The sequence below is a fragment of the Notolabrus celidotus genome, chromosome 9, assembly GCF_009762535.1.
Source record: "Notolabrus celidotus isolate fNotCel1 chromosome 9, fNotCel1.pri, whole genome shotgun sequence".
Lineage (NCBI taxonomy): Eukaryota > Metazoa > Chordata > Actinopteri > Labriformes > Labridae > Notolabrus > Notolabrus celidotus.
Genome location: NC_048280.1, coordinates 4,658,246 through 4,677,595, shown reverse-complemented (window position 1 = coordinate 4,677,595; position 19,350 = coordinate 4,658,246). Strand labels below are relative to the sequence as shown.

General features: G+C 41.6%; 1 protein-coding gene across 3 annotated transcripts in view; it reads left to right on the top strand.

Moving 5' to 3' along the window:
• The window catches only part of smarca2 (SWI/SNF related, matrix associated, actin dependent regulator of chromatin, subfamily a, member 2), a 188,152-nt gene that overhangs the window by 130,066 nt on the left and 38,736 nt on the right, over window positions 1–19,350 (top strand). For all 3 annotated transcript variants that reach the window (XM_034692458.1, XM_034692461.1, XM_034692460.1), the window contains 8 exons: window positions 618–675; window positions 986–1,083; window positions 1,582–1,732; window positions 6,220–6,383; window positions 11,124–11,190; window positions 11,297–11,407; window positions 14,607–14,849; window positions 17,346–17,459. In XM_034692458.1, coding sequence (XP_034548349.1) covers window positions 618–675; window positions 986–1,083; window positions 1,582–1,732; window positions 6,220–6,383; window positions 11,124–11,190; window positions 11,297–11,407; window positions 14,607–14,849; window positions 17,346–17,459 — 1,006 coding nt within the window. The remainder of the gene's footprint in view (window positions 1–617; window positions 676–985; window positions 1,084–1,581; window positions 1,733–6,219; window positions 6,384–11,123; window positions 11,191–11,296; window positions 11,408–14,606; window positions 14,850–17,345; window positions 17,460–19,350) is intronic.

Below are 19,350 nucleotides of genomic sequence, written 5' to 3'. Positions count from 1 at the left end.
TGCTTTTACTCCTGATGCTGAACAAAATGTCCTCATTTATCTTTTTCAGAACATTGTTACCTGTGTTTTTTATTCATTTAATTATTTTATTATGGGTTATTTGCAGATGGACTGTTATCTCTGTCTTCTTGATGCTTTGTTATTTTATTTTATTATTGGAAAATAATTCAGGAGCACAGACTCAAAAATAAAAGCAATTCTAAACAAATTACAAAGAAAAAAAGGGGAAGATAGGGCATCAAGTCTGTCATATTATATTTGTCAAAGGGACGTAGGATGGATTTTATCTCTCCTGGTGTTTAGATATCATAAATATCTTCTAATATAAAAGGTTATTTTGAATAAAAACACACTTAAGGTTGTTTTTATATTGGACAAAGACTGTGTAGTTAAACCTTTGTTAACAGACAGCATTTTCCATACATGGGGCATACTAAAGTATCTCATGCTCTCTTTCACTGCAAATTCACACCAATATTTACATCTTGATGTGTTAAATTTCAACTCAGGGAGTCTTTTCTCTGCTGATGAATTAATTCTAGGTATTTTTTTCTTCTTCTTTGAATTTTCTGTTAATGTTCCCCCCTTTGTTTTCTTCCTCCTCTCTTAATAACCAGGTATGAAGTGGCCCCGCGGTCAGACAGCGAGGAGAGCGGCTCAGAGTACGAGGATGAGGTCAGTGACTTTCTCATTAATGAACTCCTACACAGGAGGCTTTTCTCCCCGGCAATTCTTCAAACCATGCAAATCTTATTAAATGAGATTCAGGCCACACATCAGGACAGCTACACACACATACAAACACACATACGTGCACACACACCAAAATCCACCAGGGGGCTGTAGCTGTATTCACTCCAGTTACCACTGCTTCTGAAATTTTCATTTCATCCCCGTCAGAGCTTTTCGTCTCTGATTCGTCTCTTCTTTTATTAGGAATTTGAAGTACGCTCTCACTCATGTTTTTATCATCTTTGCCTTAAAGGAGGAAGATGAGATTGCCAAGGCAGAGGCAGAGGAGAAGAAGATAATCGATCCCAGCAGAGATGGTGGAAGCGGGGTGCCAGCCAAGCACATCATCGAGTACTGTGTTCTTTCTCACTATCACACTATCTTTGGGCTTGTAGTTCTCTTGTCCAGAATTCGCTTCACTTAGACCAAGATATGATCTTAAATTTGAGGTCCAATCATTGGCCTGTTGAAAGTGAACCATTTGAAATACCATAACAATGTGAAATAACACCAGAAATGAGCCCAACATGAGCTTCAGTTGGAGGATATTCAGTAAAACTTGAACTTGTAACCCCTTTTTACCTTGAGATTCTCCCTCAGCGCTGTAACAGACTATCTTCTATGTCAGGAGAACATTGGTGTGATTTTACAAACACATCCTCTGTTAGCCTCCGATAGTCGGGCCTTGAACAGGCAGTGTAAAAAAGAAAAAAAGGGTCTTCGTTGGAACTTAAACCTGATTTCAGACTCTTTCTATACTCCAGCTGAGCTCCTGTTCAACCTTTAAACTGATCACTAAAGCCTCAAGAGATCAGCTCAGTCACTGATCAGCTGTTGCATCATTTTCAGGTCGGCCAAGCAGGACGTGGACGATGAGTACAGCGTTCCCACTGGGCAAACCACCTCGACCCATTCTTACTACGGCGTGGCCCACGCTGTCGTGGAGCGAGTGGAGAAGCAGTCATCGCTGCTGATCAACGGCTTGCTCAAACACTACCAGGTACACGTTCACACTAATGTTTCAGACTTCACTGACAACTTTTCATGTTTGTTTCTTTCATTTTTGATTATATGTTATTTTTATGACAGTGTGTTTTCAATGAGCTTCAAATTGAATGCCTTGCCAAACAACTTTTTAGATACAGGAAACCAAGAGTGATTATTTTCATATCAATTTCCCACCGAAATGACTCATGAATGCAAAAAAGCACTTTAAAGCCTCCTCTCATTTAATGAGTGATAGTTTCTCCTCGAAGTGATCATCAAGGATGGTTTTATACATGGCGCCATGATTTGACAGATGATTATTATAACAAATAAAAACTGAAAAATCTGTGACTGAAATACTGAAAGGAACAGAAACCGTCCTTCCAGCTTTTCATCTTTGAACCAGCCGGCATTTACATAAAAACACAAAGACTGAAGATTTCAGTCATTTGCAGTTATTTCATAAAACGTACCAATGAAAGAATATTTCCTTAAATTCAGGTTTCAATGAGGAGGAGATTACATCCTCATGTTTTCAAAATGCAAATAGATTACATAGGATTACATGAAAACGATAAACCCTAATTCCAACAAATATCAATCAATCAATCAATCTTTATTTGTATAGCGCCAAATCACAACAAACATTATCTCAAGACGCTTTTACAAACATAGGAGGTCTAGACCACTCTATGTCAAATTATGAACAGAGACCCAACTTCAAGACAGGGTAAGACTCAGTCTGACCCCACCTTAAAGGTGACATATCACGCTTTTTTCATCAATATATATTGGTCTAAGAGGTCCCCAAAACATGTCTTTATAGTTTATGCTAAAAAAAACACTTTGAAATCAGATTTTGGTCTGCCTGAAAACCCCTCTTCTTCAGCCCTCCTCAGAACACTCTGTTTTCTCTCTGACCACGCCCCCTCAGGAAGTGGATGTGGCCTCGGCTCTCCAGCACGTTGATCTAATGTTTACATGTTGGCTGAATATACACGGCTGCTCACAGACCCGTGTTACTTCAACCCTCTGAATCTGATCCAGAATCTGATCCTGACGGAGAGGCGCCTGCAGCAGGACCTTTCTGAACGAACCTTTCCTCTGGACCTTAACACACTTTGCGCTGAGCTGCAGAAACAGAAACAGTGACAAACGGTCCTTGTCATGTCTCATATGGGGTCTAGATATTTCTATGCAGTAGGAAATAGTATCTGTCTCTCCTGGAGGTCATGGATGGAGGCTGTGACTGATCATACCTGCTGCTGGGCACCCTCAATCACTTAATGAAGTTTAAAGACAGATATCTGCTGGTAACAGTGCTACCACATTATTTCCAGCCTGACACTTTAGTCTTGTCATTAAGTGGTGATGGCGGTGAAAGATAGAAGAGTACAAGAGATAGAGAACTGGTGATTGGATGCTCCCGACATGTTTTGTTCTAACAATCTGTCTGCAGTCGTAGCGCCCCCCTGATTTATGGCGCGCCTGGTTTTATTCCAGACATAGTGTCAGCTCCCGGAGGAAACTGGAGAGATTTCAGCTTTACAATAATTGGATCAATTGTCTGTCATGCCAAGAGCGTCTGTGTAAAAATAAAGCTGAATTGTCCCGCAGATTTAATAGAAATCTTTTCATCCATACATGACTTTTTCCAGTTAATATTACTTATTATTCCCCCTTATAAACCAGACTGTTTTCAGTGACATTACCTCTGCTGTCAGGCATAACATGCAGCTGGTAATTGGTTGGCAGTATCCCTTCCTGCTGTCTGTGCCCTACTGCCCTTCTCTGTTTCTCCACACGGTCTTCAGCTGATTGTTTTCCTCCAGCCACAGGCGACTAACACAGTTTGCTATTTTGCTTCCACGCTTGGATCACTTGGGAAATAAAGTCCCAAAGTGGCAATGAGATCAAAGGGCATTTGCAAAACTCAATTTGAAAGGCAGTCAATTTCCCTCTTTTGATGAACGTAAAGGTTTGTGTTATTTACATCCTGACTGGAGGAAGAAACATATTTAGAAGTCTACTTTTAATTAGTTTAAAGCACCTCCTCCCTTCCCTCTAACTGTGTCTCACGACTACGTTCTTTTATGGATAATAGATTATCCTCCAAGCTTGACAGTCAGGGAAAGTCTGGCAAAGCAGAAATAATTGCTGGAGAAATGTAAAATTGAATTTGAAGTGATAGTGTGAAAATCATAATAAGCTCTTCTTCTTGCCTCTATTAAAATAACAATTAGTCACTGTTGCCATTTGTGACTTAATGAGTGATGCTGAGATGTTTTTATTGTTTGGTGTGAAATGTTGTTTGTGCTGCTGGCTGGACAACAAGTTACCCCTTTGGGATGATAAAGATGACCCTGTCCTTGACATTGATTAGATTGGACCACTGAAGAGAGAGAAAACACGGGGAGTAGAGAGTAAGGGACGAGACCATAGAAGACTGTATAAATAATGGACGTAGTATCCGTGACGTCAGCCATCTGTTTCTGAAGCGCTGTTTTGAGGCCAATCGGCGGCGGCAGCCATATTGGAAATGTTGAACTCAACCAAACTTCTGTTGAGCTAGTGTGAGGTAAAGAGGCGGGCTTTGAGCTTCCTAGCCAACAGCTACAGAGTTCCTGCCTGTCAATCAAGTCAGCTATGCCTCTCGTTATGGAAAACTCCATCCATCCATCCATCCATCCATCCATCCATCCATCCATCCATCCATCCATCCATCCATCCATCCATCCATCCATCCATCCATCCATCCATCCATCCATCCATCCATCCATCCAGCCATCCATCCATCCAGCCATCCATCCATCCATCCATCCATCCATCCATCCATCCATCCATCCATCCATTATCTTGACCTTGTACCATGTTTTGGGGTCACGGGGGGCTGGAGCCAATCCCAGCTGACTTCAGGAGGAAAACTCATAATCTTAATACCTTCTAAACTGCTGTGTTATGAATAAATTCACCCCCCGTACAGTGTGTGCCGATAGAGAAATGAGCTAATCAGACCTGTCCTGTGTTTTTCAACCAGGCTGTAAACATGTTTATTTCTGCTGTAAAGATCGTCCTTTTTCCAGTACTTCCTTGGCCAGCCTCAAGTGGACACTCGATGAACTGCAGTTTCTAACACTTCCCCAATGGCTTCAGTTCTTGCTGTAGTTTGCATTATCATGATGTGGTAATAACATGAGCTGTGAGTTGGTTTTTTTAATACATTTGATTTCACCTTATAGGTTCCTAACGGAAAGTTCAGGTCCAGGTATTAAGTCACTTTCTGTTCTAACATGGTGAAAGCAGCCTTTGTGTTTGGACCAAGCCTCTGGTTTTAAAATATAAAGCCCATGCGGAAGTGCTAAAAACTGCAGTTCATGGAGCGTCCACTAGAGGCTGGCTGCAGAAACACAGGAAACCACATACACAGCTATTCAAAGAAGACAATCTTTACAGCAGAAATCAACATGTTTACAGCCTGGTTCAAAAACACAGGACAGGTCTGAATAGCTAATTTCTCTATCGGCACACACTGTACTGCGGGTGAGTTTTTCGATATTCAAAGATAAACGTGCGAGTTTTGCCCAAATAAGGGCATGCCTGACTTGATTGACAGGCAGGCACCCTGTAGCTGTTAGTGAAAAGGCTTCAAAACAGCGCTTCAGAAACAGATAGGTGACATCACGGATACTACATCCATTATCTATACAGTCTATGCTTTGACTCCAACCAGTCTTCTTGGTTGACAATAAATGTGTTTGATTTTTGAGGTTGTGTTTCAGTGAGAGAAAGACCAACTTCAGACAAACAGCACTGAGTGTTCTGATCACCTTATACCAAGAAGAAGAAGAAAAACAAGCACGCCACAATTCAGGCAACACTTTCATGATTATATTCCAACTTTGAAGAACTTCTTTGTGACAGATAAAGTGTTAAAAAAGTCTTAAGTTATAAAGCCAGCATTCTGGGATAGTCATTCGTCAGACTAACAAGATGTTTGAGGACGTCAAACAGACACTTTTCATTATTTTCTGATGGAACAAACGCTTCTTAAAGGAATTGATTGGCAGTTGAATCATTCACCAGAATTATGGTGATTTGCGTCCCTGTTGACATTTAGCTTTAAGGCTGTCACGGCGAAGAGTGACAGGGTATATTTAGAGAGAACAAGCAGGATGTGAGTTTTGTTTTTGTATTGAGTTGTTAAACACCTCGACCATCAGGAGAGTTTCAGATTGCCGTGCCCTGTTCAAAACAAGGTAATAATTTATTAACGTCTCATAACGTTCATTAGCTGTGTCATGCAGTTTGATGCACACTTTCATTCTCCCTGATGTTTTCCTTGAGCGCAGCCCAAAGTGCCCTCTGTTTTGATTTATTCATGTGTTTTGTCTTTTATGTGCTGGAGAATGAATGATAGCTTTTAAATGCAAAGAGACGCTCCCCATGAATAATATCCAAGTATTTGTTAAGGTTTCGCTTTTATTCCTCTGTGTTATCCAGGTCCAGGGCCTCGAGTGGATGGTGTCCTTGTACAATAACAATCTGAACGGCATCCTGGCTGATGAAATGGGCCTCGGAAAAACAATCCAAACCATCGCCCTTATCACCTACCTGATGGAGTACAAGAGGATCAACGGCCCCTTCCTCATCATCGTTCCTCTCTCGTCAGTATCCTCTACAGCTTGCATCTATCACAGCTCTTATCACACCGTGTTATGACATTGTGAAATATCTCCAGCGAGGGAGTGATGTACACGGTTTAAAATTACCCCAGGAAATAATTTCAGATGAAAACACACCCACATTATTGGTGCAAATCACAATATGGAGCTCTAATAGAAACCAGAGGAGTCCCGATTCCCATCCCTGATTGAGACACTGATGCCAGTGGTAAGCAATTTAACTCAAATTGCATTCAAGTGTCAGGTGTGAAAAACTCAAATGCCTGCAGGGAGTGATGAGTCAAAATTGACTGCAAACACAGACCGTCTCTGAAACAGCAGTGAGTTATTACTCAGATAACACCAGACTCAGCAGGGCTGTATTTTAGCAGCAGTGATGCATGGAAATACACTTTTGGTATGAAGGTTAGCTTTAGAGGTAATTAGTTTTTTCTTATATTTAAATATTTGATTAACTTAGTAAACATTGGATAATGACTTACACAAGCTATTAGACTCCAATTATGTTGATAAAGACTGGAAACCGTCACAAACTAATCATGTAGTAACAGAAGAAATGCAAAAAACAAGTAAAATAGATGTAAAAATGACGACACACTCTTGCTGTGTGTGAGTTTATTCATTCTTTGTATGTTTATTAGGGGTGCAACGATACTCAAAATCCACGGTTCGGTTCGGATCGATACGTTTTCGATACAGAAAAAGAGAAATTTCCATGACTTTTTTTTTTTACTTGTAGTTTATTGAAATTTCCAACATTTGTTTCAGCTCAAAAGCAGTTTTTAAATTAAATTAAATGTATCAGGGGCAGCTATACCTGACACATGTTCTGCTGTGCATGGTGGGGTTGCGTGTGTGTGTGTGTGTGTGTGTGTGTGTGTGTGTGTGTGTGTGTGTGTGTGTGTGTGAGTGTGTGTGTGTGTGTCTTTCTGTCTGTCTGTGTGTCTGTGTGTCTGTGTGTCTGTGTGTCTGTCTGTCTTTCTGTCTGTCTGTCTGTCTGTCTGTCTGTCTGTCTGTCTGTCTGTCTGTCTGTCCGTCTGTGTGACTGTCTGTCTGTCTGTCTGTCTGTGTGTCTGTCTGTGTGTCTGTCTGTCTGTCTGTCTTTCTGTCTGTCTGTCTGTCCGTCTGTCTGTCTGCGTGCGCATCTGCCGTGCGCGATAGAGAGCAGAGGAGAATTGTGAACGCGTGACCATGTAGAGACAGAAATGACATCCCATCATGTAAATAAGATAAATAACATAAGGATATTTAGTCTGTTACATAAAAGAACAAGGTGTAGACCTGATCTATGAGAGAGGGAACATTAAATCACTTCTGCTTTGACTTCCAAGGGGGGGCGGGACCCGACGGGTGCGCCCCCGATGTAACGGCAGGAAAACACTGTCCGGTATCAGGCTGAAGTCTACAGAGCATGCAGTATAAAACCACAAGTAATGCATATACGAACTTTAAAAACACATCATCCAGACTAGCATCACTAGAGGACCACGGAACAACTCTGCTCTGCAACCAAAGCGGATCACTCGTGCTTCCCTCTCGTTCGGGCGCGCGCTCACACACATACGTGAACATATGAACCCAGCAGAACGTCATATGGTGAAATATATATTTCCATATGAAGCACAGTTAAAACAAACGTGACTAGCTTGGACTGAATGAATGTGGGAGGAGCGCGCAGTTCAGTGGACCTGCGCTCGACAATGCAGCCCGGAGGAGTCGAGCGCAGATCCGCTGAACTTTCAGCACAGAGCGCCTCGTCAGAAGTTGATAAAATGAATATAAAATTGCGTATCGTTCGGTTCATAGGGCGTACCGAACCGTGACCACTGTATCGAACAGTTCGATACAGATACACGTATTGTTGCACCCCTAATGTTTATATTGCATTTCTTTGAACTCCTGACATTTTATCATTAATTCCTGGACATTCAGGTCCTGATATTTTAACAACCTTACCGCAAGCGTACACTTCAAAGCTTGAGATTATCTGTGATGGACGCAGCCACACGACTCAAAATTCAAAGTTCTGTTTAGGTGAATTTCAAATTCCAGTTACGGTTCACATGTTGGCTCAACCTGACTTCATGCAGAAGTCTAAACAAATAATTCACCAAAACTAGAGTGTAGTGCATGCTTGGAAGAAGCTATCAGTTCACTCTCTCCTGGTCTTGCAATTCAGACTGATTAAACACAGCTGTCTGTTAATATAACCACCATAACTATGTCCACACAATATGCTCTCACTTCTCGTCTGCTAAGTGGCAGTCTGTGCTCAGCAAACAAACCTAATACCCTAAAGTAATGTGTCCACAGAATGAAAGACAGATGCATGAGTCTATTGAAACTGTTAGCCTTACATTAGCCTTTATCCACTGTATTAATTCTAAGATCAACATTTTAATTCCATCTAATCCTCAACCTTGATTTAATGTTAACTCCCAAACTTATCTGCGAAGCTTGCTTTTCTCTCCAAATGCCTCCACACACACACTTCTGATCTCTTACTGCACACAAACCAACTTAATCCGCCTCACTTTGTCACTCTTTCATTGCATCTCTCTGCCCCGTGGACTTTCTTTGTCAGCAGCTTCTTGTAAAAGAACCAAGAACCCTCAGCTTGCATCTTGCATTCGCACTACCATTTTCACATCTCTTGTTTTCTGTTCCTCTGTAGAATCTGAGTGTGGGATATTTGCTCTCTCACAATTATAAAAGTGATGCTATAATTGGTCACAAAAAACTTAAGCTGCTGTTCATTTGCAGTATCTGGGCAAAACGTCTCAAGAAAATCGCAGTCTCTTCAATTATTTACTCAGCTTCACGAAAAGGTGTGATCGCCCTTGCTGTCCTGTCCCACCCTTAATCCCTCCGAATTCTTCAAAGTCAAACCACTCACACCTTTGCTTTGAAGCAGCAGAAGACAACCTCTCCGGGAGGTTCAGTTGTTTCAGTCCAGCCGAAAACATCAAAGTCAACGAATGCTCCTGGGTCCTTTTCACCTTCCTGAAATGTAATAGTGAAATCACCCCTCAGTGCTCACAAACTCACCTTCAGTAGGTTTAGATTGCAAGAGAAACTGTGTGATGTAACGGCCAAAGTCATATTGCACTCATTAATTTGTTTAGTGTCTGATTTTTAAAGCTGGAACTTAAAGGTGACATATCATGCAAAATTGAATTTTTAATGGTTCTCTACCTGAAATATGTTTCCCTGGCATGTCTACAAACCCCCAGAGAATGAAAAAAATCCATTCTGCCCCTGTTTTGATTTCTCCACCTTTCTGTAAATGTGTGCTGAAACGAGCCGTTTCAGACTTCAGTGTTTTTGTTACGTCACAACAATATCCGGTCTGTCACGGAGTCAGAGCTCGGAGCTTGTTCAGCCCATAGACTGTATAAAATAATACTGAATAATACTAATAATACTGATAATCCGTTTTTCATTACCTGCACAAATGTGTGGTAAGGAGCTTAGGAGGGAGGCATGCTAGTTGTAGGCTGTCTTAATAAACACGAAGGTCGGTTTTACTCCACACGTCTGCAGATTTGAAGATCTAGTGGATGATTTTTATTTATCATGGATAAGTGCTAGCGCTAGTTAGCATAGCCACATAGCTACATGTTGTAGCCATAGACTGTAAATAAAAAGGTCGTAGCTGTAGCTGTAGCTTTAGCTTTGTACCAAGACACACGTCTACATACTGACAAATAAAACAACAAGAAACACAGAATCTGTGACCAATGGTTCAGAAAGGTCCTGCTGCCTTTCTGGTAGAGGTCGGTTTTACTCCCCACGTCTGCAGATTTGAAGATCTAGTGGATGATTTTTATTTATCATGGATAAGTGTTAGTGCTAGTTAGCATAGCCACATAGCTACATGTTCATAGCTGTGTACCAAGACACACATCTACATACTGACAAATAAAACAACAAGAAACACTAAATCTGTGACCAATCCTTCAGAAAGGTCCTGCTAGAGGCGCCTCTCCTTCAGGATCAGATTCTGGATCAGATTCAGAGGGTTGAAGTAACGCGGGTCTGTGAGCAGCCGTGTATATTCAGACAACATGTAAACATTAGATCAACGTGCTGGACAGTCGAGGGCACATCCACTTCCTGAGGGGGCGTGGTCAGAGAGAAAACAGACTGTTCTGAGGAGGGCTGAAGAAGAGGGGTTTTCAGGCAGACCAAAATCTGATTTCAAAGTGTTTTTTTGAGCATAAACTTTAAAGACATGTTTTGGGGACCTCTTAGACCAATATATATTGCTGAAAAAAGTGTGATATGTCACCTTTAAAACCATTAATGAAGGGCGCATTGTTTTTGGCAGTCAAAACAGCACATTAAAAAGAGCTCTGTGTGTAATTTCTTTTTAATATGCAAAGTGAAACAACGTGAAGGAAAGCCTTGCACTTACCCTCTTACACTCGGAGTCGTGCGTTGCAAAATCAAGGTTAATGGGCAAAGAGACTGATCTCTGAGACGGATTTAACAAAGCTGTTTCTCATTTTGAACTGCAGTCAGTTTGTCTCTTTGGAAAGCTACCACACGGGTTCTCTTTTCTTCTGATGTTAATCCAGAAACCTTGTAACACCTCAAGCTGCTCCTGCCTCCCCTCTTCATGTCTCTGCGAGCGATCCTCTAATTGCGTCAGATTCAAACCACTTTCTTTTACTCTCCTCCAACATGCGGGGTAATTGTCTTCGATTTCTTTATTTCCAGGACTTTATCCAACTGGACCTATGAGCTTGACAAGTGGGCCCCCTCTGTGGTGAAAATAGCTTACAAGGTGAGAGAAATCTTCTTCTCCCATGTAAAATGTTCTGATTTCATTTAGTCTACATACGACCTCACGCTGTCTTTCCTCTGTGCCTCCTCCTCCTCCTCCATGAAAGGGCACCCCCGCTCTGCGCCGTGGGCTTGTGCCCCAACTCCGCAGCGGGAAGTTCAACGTCTTGCTGACCACCTATGAATACATCATCAAAGACAAGCACATACTGGCCAAGGTAAGAGAGATTGAGGCTGTTTGCTGTGACTCATCTGTTTTTATCATATTAAGGCCAAGAGTTAAGCATAGCAGCAGCAGCACTCTGTACGAGCTGTCATTGATTTATTGACTCTTTGGGGAGACCTGTTAACGAGGCTCTGCAGCAGGTAGAAAATTAATTCATATACATACACAGACTTGAGGAGGTGTGCACAAGACAGATGTTTGGAGCTCTCTTGATGCTATAAGACTGTGTTTTGATATTCATCAAGAATCAGTTATTAGATAGGGGCGAAGTGCTCTGAGTGCACAACGAAAACTTGAGCCTCAGTTTTGTCCTGCTTTTATTATAGGATATCTTGGTGGTCTGCATAATGTGTCAAGTTTAATCAGAGATAAGGAAGATACATGTAGTGTATCCATCCCACACTCTATAATAATAATTCTAATAAAAATAATAATAGTCTTTATTTATACAGCACTTTTCAAAACAGGGTTACAAAGCGCTTTGAAATTGGAAAGAAACTAAAAGACAATTAAAGATGAATGTGAGGAAGACAATGAAAAATCATTAAAAATGCAATACCCTGCAGGGAGGTGACAGCAAGAACAAAATTACAGAGAAGAAGATGAAAAAGGTTAGGACAAGAGGTTAAGATAAAACAGTGTTGGAATACTAAAAACAACAAAATGTAAAAGATTAAAACAATTAAAAGAACAGAAATATGAAATATAAAAATATAAAAGAATAATAAGAATAAAGAGAATAAAAACCTGCCTGTGATACTGCCTGATAAATAATACAACATCTGAAATAAAACACACTCCGGTGACATCTCATGTAAAAGCAAATCTATAAAAGTATGTTTTTAAAAGAGGATAAAGTCAATCTGATCTCTTCGGGGAGGTTGTTCCAGGGGGTCGGAGCTCTGACAGAAAAGGGCCTGGTCACCTTCGGTCCTCAGCCTTGACTGTGTGACAGCTGAGGACCTCAGGGCACGAACTGGCACATATGGGGTGAGGAGATCAGAAATGTACTGGGGTGCAAGTCCAGAGTGTCTTTAAAAGTCAAAATCTATCTGAAGCAAATGAAGGGAAGCTAGAACAGGACTGATGTGGTCTCTCTTTTTGGTTCTAGTGAGGAGTCGGGCTGCGTTCTGGACGAGCTGTAACTCTGTATGTTTAAACATGTATATAGTGAGTTACAGTCGTCCAAACGGGAGGAGATAGAAGCATGAATGACCGTCTGGAGGTTCTCTTTTAGGTAAAGATTACCTAATTTTGGAGAGTCAGAGACCTGTTTAAGTCTGCATCAGTAGGTTGACAAGCTGGTTCAGGCTGAGGTTCTCATCAAAGATGAAACCTAGATTTTTGCACTTGGCAGCATTGGTTTTTTTGTCATTAAAGCTGGGGTTGGTCATCAGATTTAGATATACTTTTTGTCATACTGGTTAAAATGATCTTTATGTCCTGATGGCAATCAATACGTGATGTGTTCCTAAAAAAGAGTGAAAAAAACCTGTTATCTACAGCCAGAGTAAACCTGGGAAAACACCAACCAATCACCGTTTTTTGGCTCCCCAAATTTGAAACCAATCTAATCCCGTCCAGCCGTTCTGCCCTCCTCCTGCGCGTACATTTCCCCGGCGTGCACTCCTCCGAGTCCCCGACTCCTGCCTCTACTTCCCCTGACTCTATTTACTGCCCCTCTCGCTCGTCCTCGGGCCTGTCCCCTCTGACCTGATGAGGTGCTTTGCTCAGGACTGTAGTCCGGATCAGAGTCTAAAAAGCTCTCACTAACAAGCAGAATAATTAATGACGTTCAGTAAGTCCTACAGAAAATATATATTTATTGTAGCGTCCGTCCGGACACTGTAGGGATGACGAGCCGATTCATGAACACGTTGAGTTTTAATAACCGGTCACTGTCGGCCGTGATCACGACAACCAACAAAACAACAATCAATGTTTGAATGAATGAAGAACTTCTCCTCTTGTCTCTCCTCTCTCCAGCTCACACACTCTACACCTCTCCTGAAGCTTTCACTGACTGTCAACACTGTAGGAATTAAGAACATCTACACTGAACACGTTTAACAAACAGTAGCGCTGTTACAGTATTATATATGTGTTATAACATTTCTCCTGATATCGTGTCACCGGTACAACTGGATAATGCTAATATGACAGTTGTGAGTACCAACAGCAGCCATGTTTGTTTGTGTTTTTAACTTTCACTATGATAATGTTTTGGTGAGGACCGGTTTTGAATCAGTCACCATCATATGGTCGAGAATCAGCGGCGCTCGTGCATGTGAGCGGGGGGGGGGGGGCGTCGTTTTGGAGGAGCTCCGAGGGAGGAGGGGAGGGGTTAGACGGAGTCATGAGGAAAAGCTACATTCAAATTCATGCTGGTTTACCGAGACTACCAACCCTAGCTTTAATATACAGTCTATGCTCAAATGTGACTTTTTTTTATTTGGACACACTTTGATTTGAACTCCTTAAACTTCAACAAAAATCAGGCACTTTTATTAAAATCCCAGAACAAGAAGGTGTGATTATATCAGATGTAGTTATTTGCTAATTTCATGCACCTTGAACAATCACCAGACATAAACAATAAGGTTCACTGTCTGCTGTGTGTGTATGAAAATGAAGTGACTTAAATCTCTGTTGTGTTTACCCCAGAAGGAGAAATAGTTTGTATGTATCTGCTGTATTGTTGAATAGTAAAGGAACATGAGGCTTGCAGCATCGATGCATCCAGCATCTGATTTGGTTCATTAAATGTATCACTTGATCTGGATACTACACAGTAAAGTTTTCCTATATATCTAAGTTTTATCAATTCTGTTCAAGCTGCTCTAAATCCAATAAACAGTCTGCAGCACTGGTCTGGAATAATTCATGGAAGAGAAAGTTTGCTCTTTTATTGATGAGGGGGTTCATGTTAATTTAGTCATGTCATTTCAAAAGCGCATGCACAAACAGGAGTTATCAGCATATGAGATTAGGGAGGGAATAAGAAACTTCTTGTTTGTATGCAGACGTGTTGTTCCCCCTGAAGGTGCTCACAGTAGGAAATTTAAATTTCTCTTCTGCATTCGTTCCTGAGCTCCTCTGTGATCAATATTTCAAATGCAAACCTGTGCTCGGTCCTCTCTGTTTTTCTCTTCTCCAAAGTTTAAAAAGTCTTCCTTCCTTCCATCACACAGATTCGTTGGAAGTACATGATTGTGGACGAGGGTCACCGCATGAAAAACCACCACTGTAAGCTGACCCAGGTGTTGAACACCCACTATGTAGCACCCCGCCGCCTCCTCCTCACCGGGACTCCGCTGCAGAACAAACTGCCTGAGCTGTGGGCTCTGCTCAACTTCCTGCTGCCCACCATCTTCAAGAGCTGCAGCACCTTCGAGCAGTGGTTCAACGCCCCGTTTGCCATGACGGGAGAGAGGGTAAGCACAAGTAATGACAGCCTGGTTAGAAAGCCGGCGCTGCATTTTGGAACACTTCTGAGTATGTGGAGGTCGAACAAAAGATCAGAAGGTTTTCCTTTTTTCAATGAAAGACTTTTTTGCAAACCTAGTGATGTTTTTGTGGCAAGAAATGTAAGGCTGTGTAGTGATAGTTGGCCAGTGTTCTACTGATAAATTCATCAGCCAAGGTTTTTTCATTTGATTAACTAACAACGAACACCAAGTCTGTTATTTGTTGTCTAAGAAAAAAACCTCAGGGCTGTGAAATAGAGAATTGGTGCCTTTGTAAACTCTAGTTGAGTCCAGCAATTTAAAAAGTAAATTTGATCTAACTTCAGCCGCTCTGCTCCCCAGCTCTGGAACTCTCTCCCACCTGACCTCCGCAACACTGACTCACTCCCACATTTTAAATCCAAACTCAAAACCCATCTGTTTAAACGGGCTTACTCCATCTGACCACAACTCCTCTGTCCATTCACTTCAAACTTTTTAAATTGTGTTTTATTTACTGTTTGCTATTTAAAGGTGACATATCATGTAAAATGGACTTTTTAATGGTTCTCTACCTGAAATATGTTTCCCTGGCATGTCTACAAACCCCCCGAGAATGAAAAAAATCCATTCTGCCCCTGTTCTGATTTCTCCACCTTTCTGTAAATGTGTGTGAAACGAGCCGTTTCAGACTTCCGTGTTTTTGTTACGTCACAACAATATCCGGTCTGTAACGGAGTCAGAGCTCGGAGCTTGTTCAGCCCATAGACTGTATAAAATACAACTCAACCCCTCCTCTGTTTTTCATTCCCTGCACACGTGTGGTAACAAGGAGCTTAGGAGGGAGGCATGCTAGTTGTAGGCTGTCTTAATAAACACAAAGGTCGGTTTTACTCCCCACATCTGCAGATTTGAAGATCTAGTGGATGATTTTTATTTATCATGGATAAGTGCTAGCGCTAGTTAGCATAGCTACATGTCGTAGCTGTAGCTGTGTACCAAGACACACGTCGACATACTGACAAATAAAACAACAAGAAACACTAAATCTGTGACCAATGGTTCAGAAAGGTCCTGCTGCAGGCGCCTCTCCGTCAGGATCAGATTCTGGATCAGATTCAGAGGGTTGAAGTAACACGGGTCTGTGAGCAGCCGTGTATATTCAGCCAACATGTAAACATTAGATCAACGTGCTGGAGAGCCGAGGCCACATCCACTTTCTGAGGGGGCGTGGTCAGAGAGAAAACAGACTGTTCTGAGGAGGGCTGAAGAAGAGGGTTTTTCAGGCAGACCAAAATCTGATTTCAAAGTGTTTTTTTGAGCATAAACTTTAAAGACATGTTTTGGGGACCTCTTAGACCAATATATATTGATGAAAAAAGCGTGATATGTCACCTTTAAACTCTGTTTGTTTTAATGTTGTAAGGTGACCTTGAGTGCCAAGAAAGGTGCCTATAAATAAAATGCATTATTATTATTATTATTACAGGCCAGCTTCAATCACCACTGGTTCTAACTGACACACAATGCATGAAAACAAAAAGAAACACACACAAACACACAAACTGTTGACTAAGAATTAGGGATGTCCCGATCCTGATCTCAACTATTGGATCAGAGCCGATCTGGATGTTCTTTAATTGATCTGTGATCTACATTTGAGCCGATGGTCTCATCTGATCATTTACGTCCGCTGTCACTGAACACAATTTGCAGCTGAGTGTAATTGAGCATACTGAGTTCACTTAATTTGCAGTAATACTAAATGTGACATTGATGTAGAGCGCAAGCCATGATCTAAATCTTATTGTAGAACTCACATGTGCACCACCAGACACATTACAGAAAAAACATCTGCTCTACACACCCTATGGTAACTCTGCAGGGACATACGGTTCCAAAAGGCAAACACAAGCCAAACACAGGACAGTCTGTCATGTTATCATTAGGAACCTTGTGGCTAGTGGCAGCTGCCGTTCTCTATACCGGCATGCAATATTTACATTCTCTGTCTCTCAGCCGGATGCTGCCTCGTGAGAGTTGTGTTCAGAGCAGACTCAGATTTAAGCATGCTGTAATGAAGCACACCAGTTTGGTGGGTCTCATACAGCAGAGCTTGTAGACCAGATTATGAGTTTTACAACAATGATAGCTGGATGAAGTTGAATGGAATAAACATAAGACATATTTAAGTTATTTTTTTAATTACTTATTTTGTTAGAGGAAAAAAAAGCAGTGTGCAGCTCAACTCTCTTATTTCTTGTGCAACTATTATCTAGGCAAACACAAGTATTGGATCAGGACTCGGTATCAGCAAATATTCAATATTAAAAAAATCAGGGGGCCAAAAAAGCTGACTTCCCCACCAAGAATATATCCTGTGAATGTCTTTGATTTCTGTTATGCTGCACCTTTGGGTACTTTTCTGTCGCTCAGTGTTCTCATTCTAAAGTTCTGTGACATTTCCTCCTCTCACTTGTTTAGGTTGACCTAAATGAAGAGGAGACCATCCTGATTATTCGGCGTTTGCACAAAGTGCTCCGCCCCTTCCTGCTGCGCAGACTGAAGAAAGAGGTGGAGTCCCAGCTGCCGGAGAAGGTCAGACTCAAGCTAAATATGTAGTCTTTGGTTAAATGAAGCATGCGTGTGTTTGGTGCATGATTTGAAATGTAGAAATGCTGCATTAAAGTCTTTTAGTTAAATTAGCACATCGATAGATGAGAACATTACCTGAAGGGGTTCTCGGTTGTGTTGCTCCAAACTTCTGCAGCGTGTGTTTTTCAAAACCGCATGGGTCCGCATAATGTCGCTTAATTCATGGTCACATAAAGCCGCCGTCGTAAACAAGCTGTTTATTTGTGCTTTAGTTCAGCACACCTTTTGTGAAAGAAAAACTGTGTTGGCTCTTTTTTTACAACCCTGAAATGAAAACCACTTTACTTATGCAGCAATTGTTAAAGGTTATAGCCTTGGAACTGCTGAAACAGGCAACTTTCCAGCTTCAAATATTAATTAAAAACGCAGGGATGAGGCCACTTTGTCAGAGCTGTGAAGCTGCCTGACATGAATATGAATCAGCCCCTGATAAGGATCAAGTGTTCTTCTGTGGCCCCTGACTGGGTAACAGTTAATTGAACTGCAGTTGTTTTCAACTTGACTTCTGGGTCTAACCGCAGTCTTACTTCAACTGAAAGAAAAGCTGGATTGGTGAGTCATCTCACCGGGGTGCTTATGCAGAAATCATCCTAATTGAAAGGATAAATAACATCAAAGCCCGGCTTCCCAAAAGCATCTTCAGGCTCTGATAAAGGGCAACATTATTACCCTTAAACACTGAAAACTGCAGACGCTTTGAGAAATGTTTCTTTGAGAAATGAGGGCACATAACATCTTGAGAAATTCGTGGTAACAAAGACGTACTTTTTTTTAAATGAGTTGTTATTTCAGAACTTTTATCAAGATGTTGTTTGGGAACCATCCTTTCTCAGTTTTGCATTATTACAACAAAATTAGTCACACTGAACAAACATGTTGCCTGAGGTGGTACAATGCAATTAATGTGTTTTAGTTCACTTAAAATAAACATATGGAGGCATTCTTCATGTAATATTAGAGTGCTAAATATTGAAGAACTCAGAGGAGGTCAAGAGGAAAGAAGAAGCAATCCTCGAGGTGAAGACTTAACTAAAGACGCTGAAACAATCAATGAAAGCCGTCAACGGAAAGATGGACGAAGCTAAAGAAAGAAGAATGTCAGGGTGTGTTCTCAGTTGTGGGGACCCAGAGCTGAGACAGAGACAAAGTGGAGATTTCAGTCAGTTTATTACACACAAAACAGAGGAATACAGAACATACAGGCTGCTGGCTCAAAACGCTGGCCTGGAGGAAAACTTGGTGTGCTTAGGAGATGGCTGCCCACAGAGAAAAAACACTGCAGGTCAGGCACGAGGGAAAAAAATCAGGACACAGACAAATCTTCAGCAAAAGACTTGATATTAGTTATAGTCACCAGTGGGGAAGGAATAATTCAGCACTCAAGTGGCAGGAGGACCAGGTATATGTAGTTGCACAGATTGGGATGACCCACAGATATGTCTCCACGCAGCAGCACTGAGCCACACCTAGATGGATGGATGGATGGATGGATGGATGGATGGATGGATGGATGGATAGATAGATAGATAGATAGATAGATAGATAGATAGATAGATAGATAGATAGATAGATAGATAGATAGATAGATAGATAGATAGATAGATAGATAGATAGATAGATAGATAGATAGATGGATGGACGGAGGGATAGACGGATGGACGGAGGGATGGATGGATGGATGGACTGCCAGACGAAGCGACGGTTTGATGGATAGATGGATGGATGGAGAGAGAGGGACGAACAGACGGACAGACAGACAGACAGACAGACGGAGGGATGGTTGGATGGATGGATGGTCGGACGGATAGATGGATGGATGGAGGGTTTAGATGGA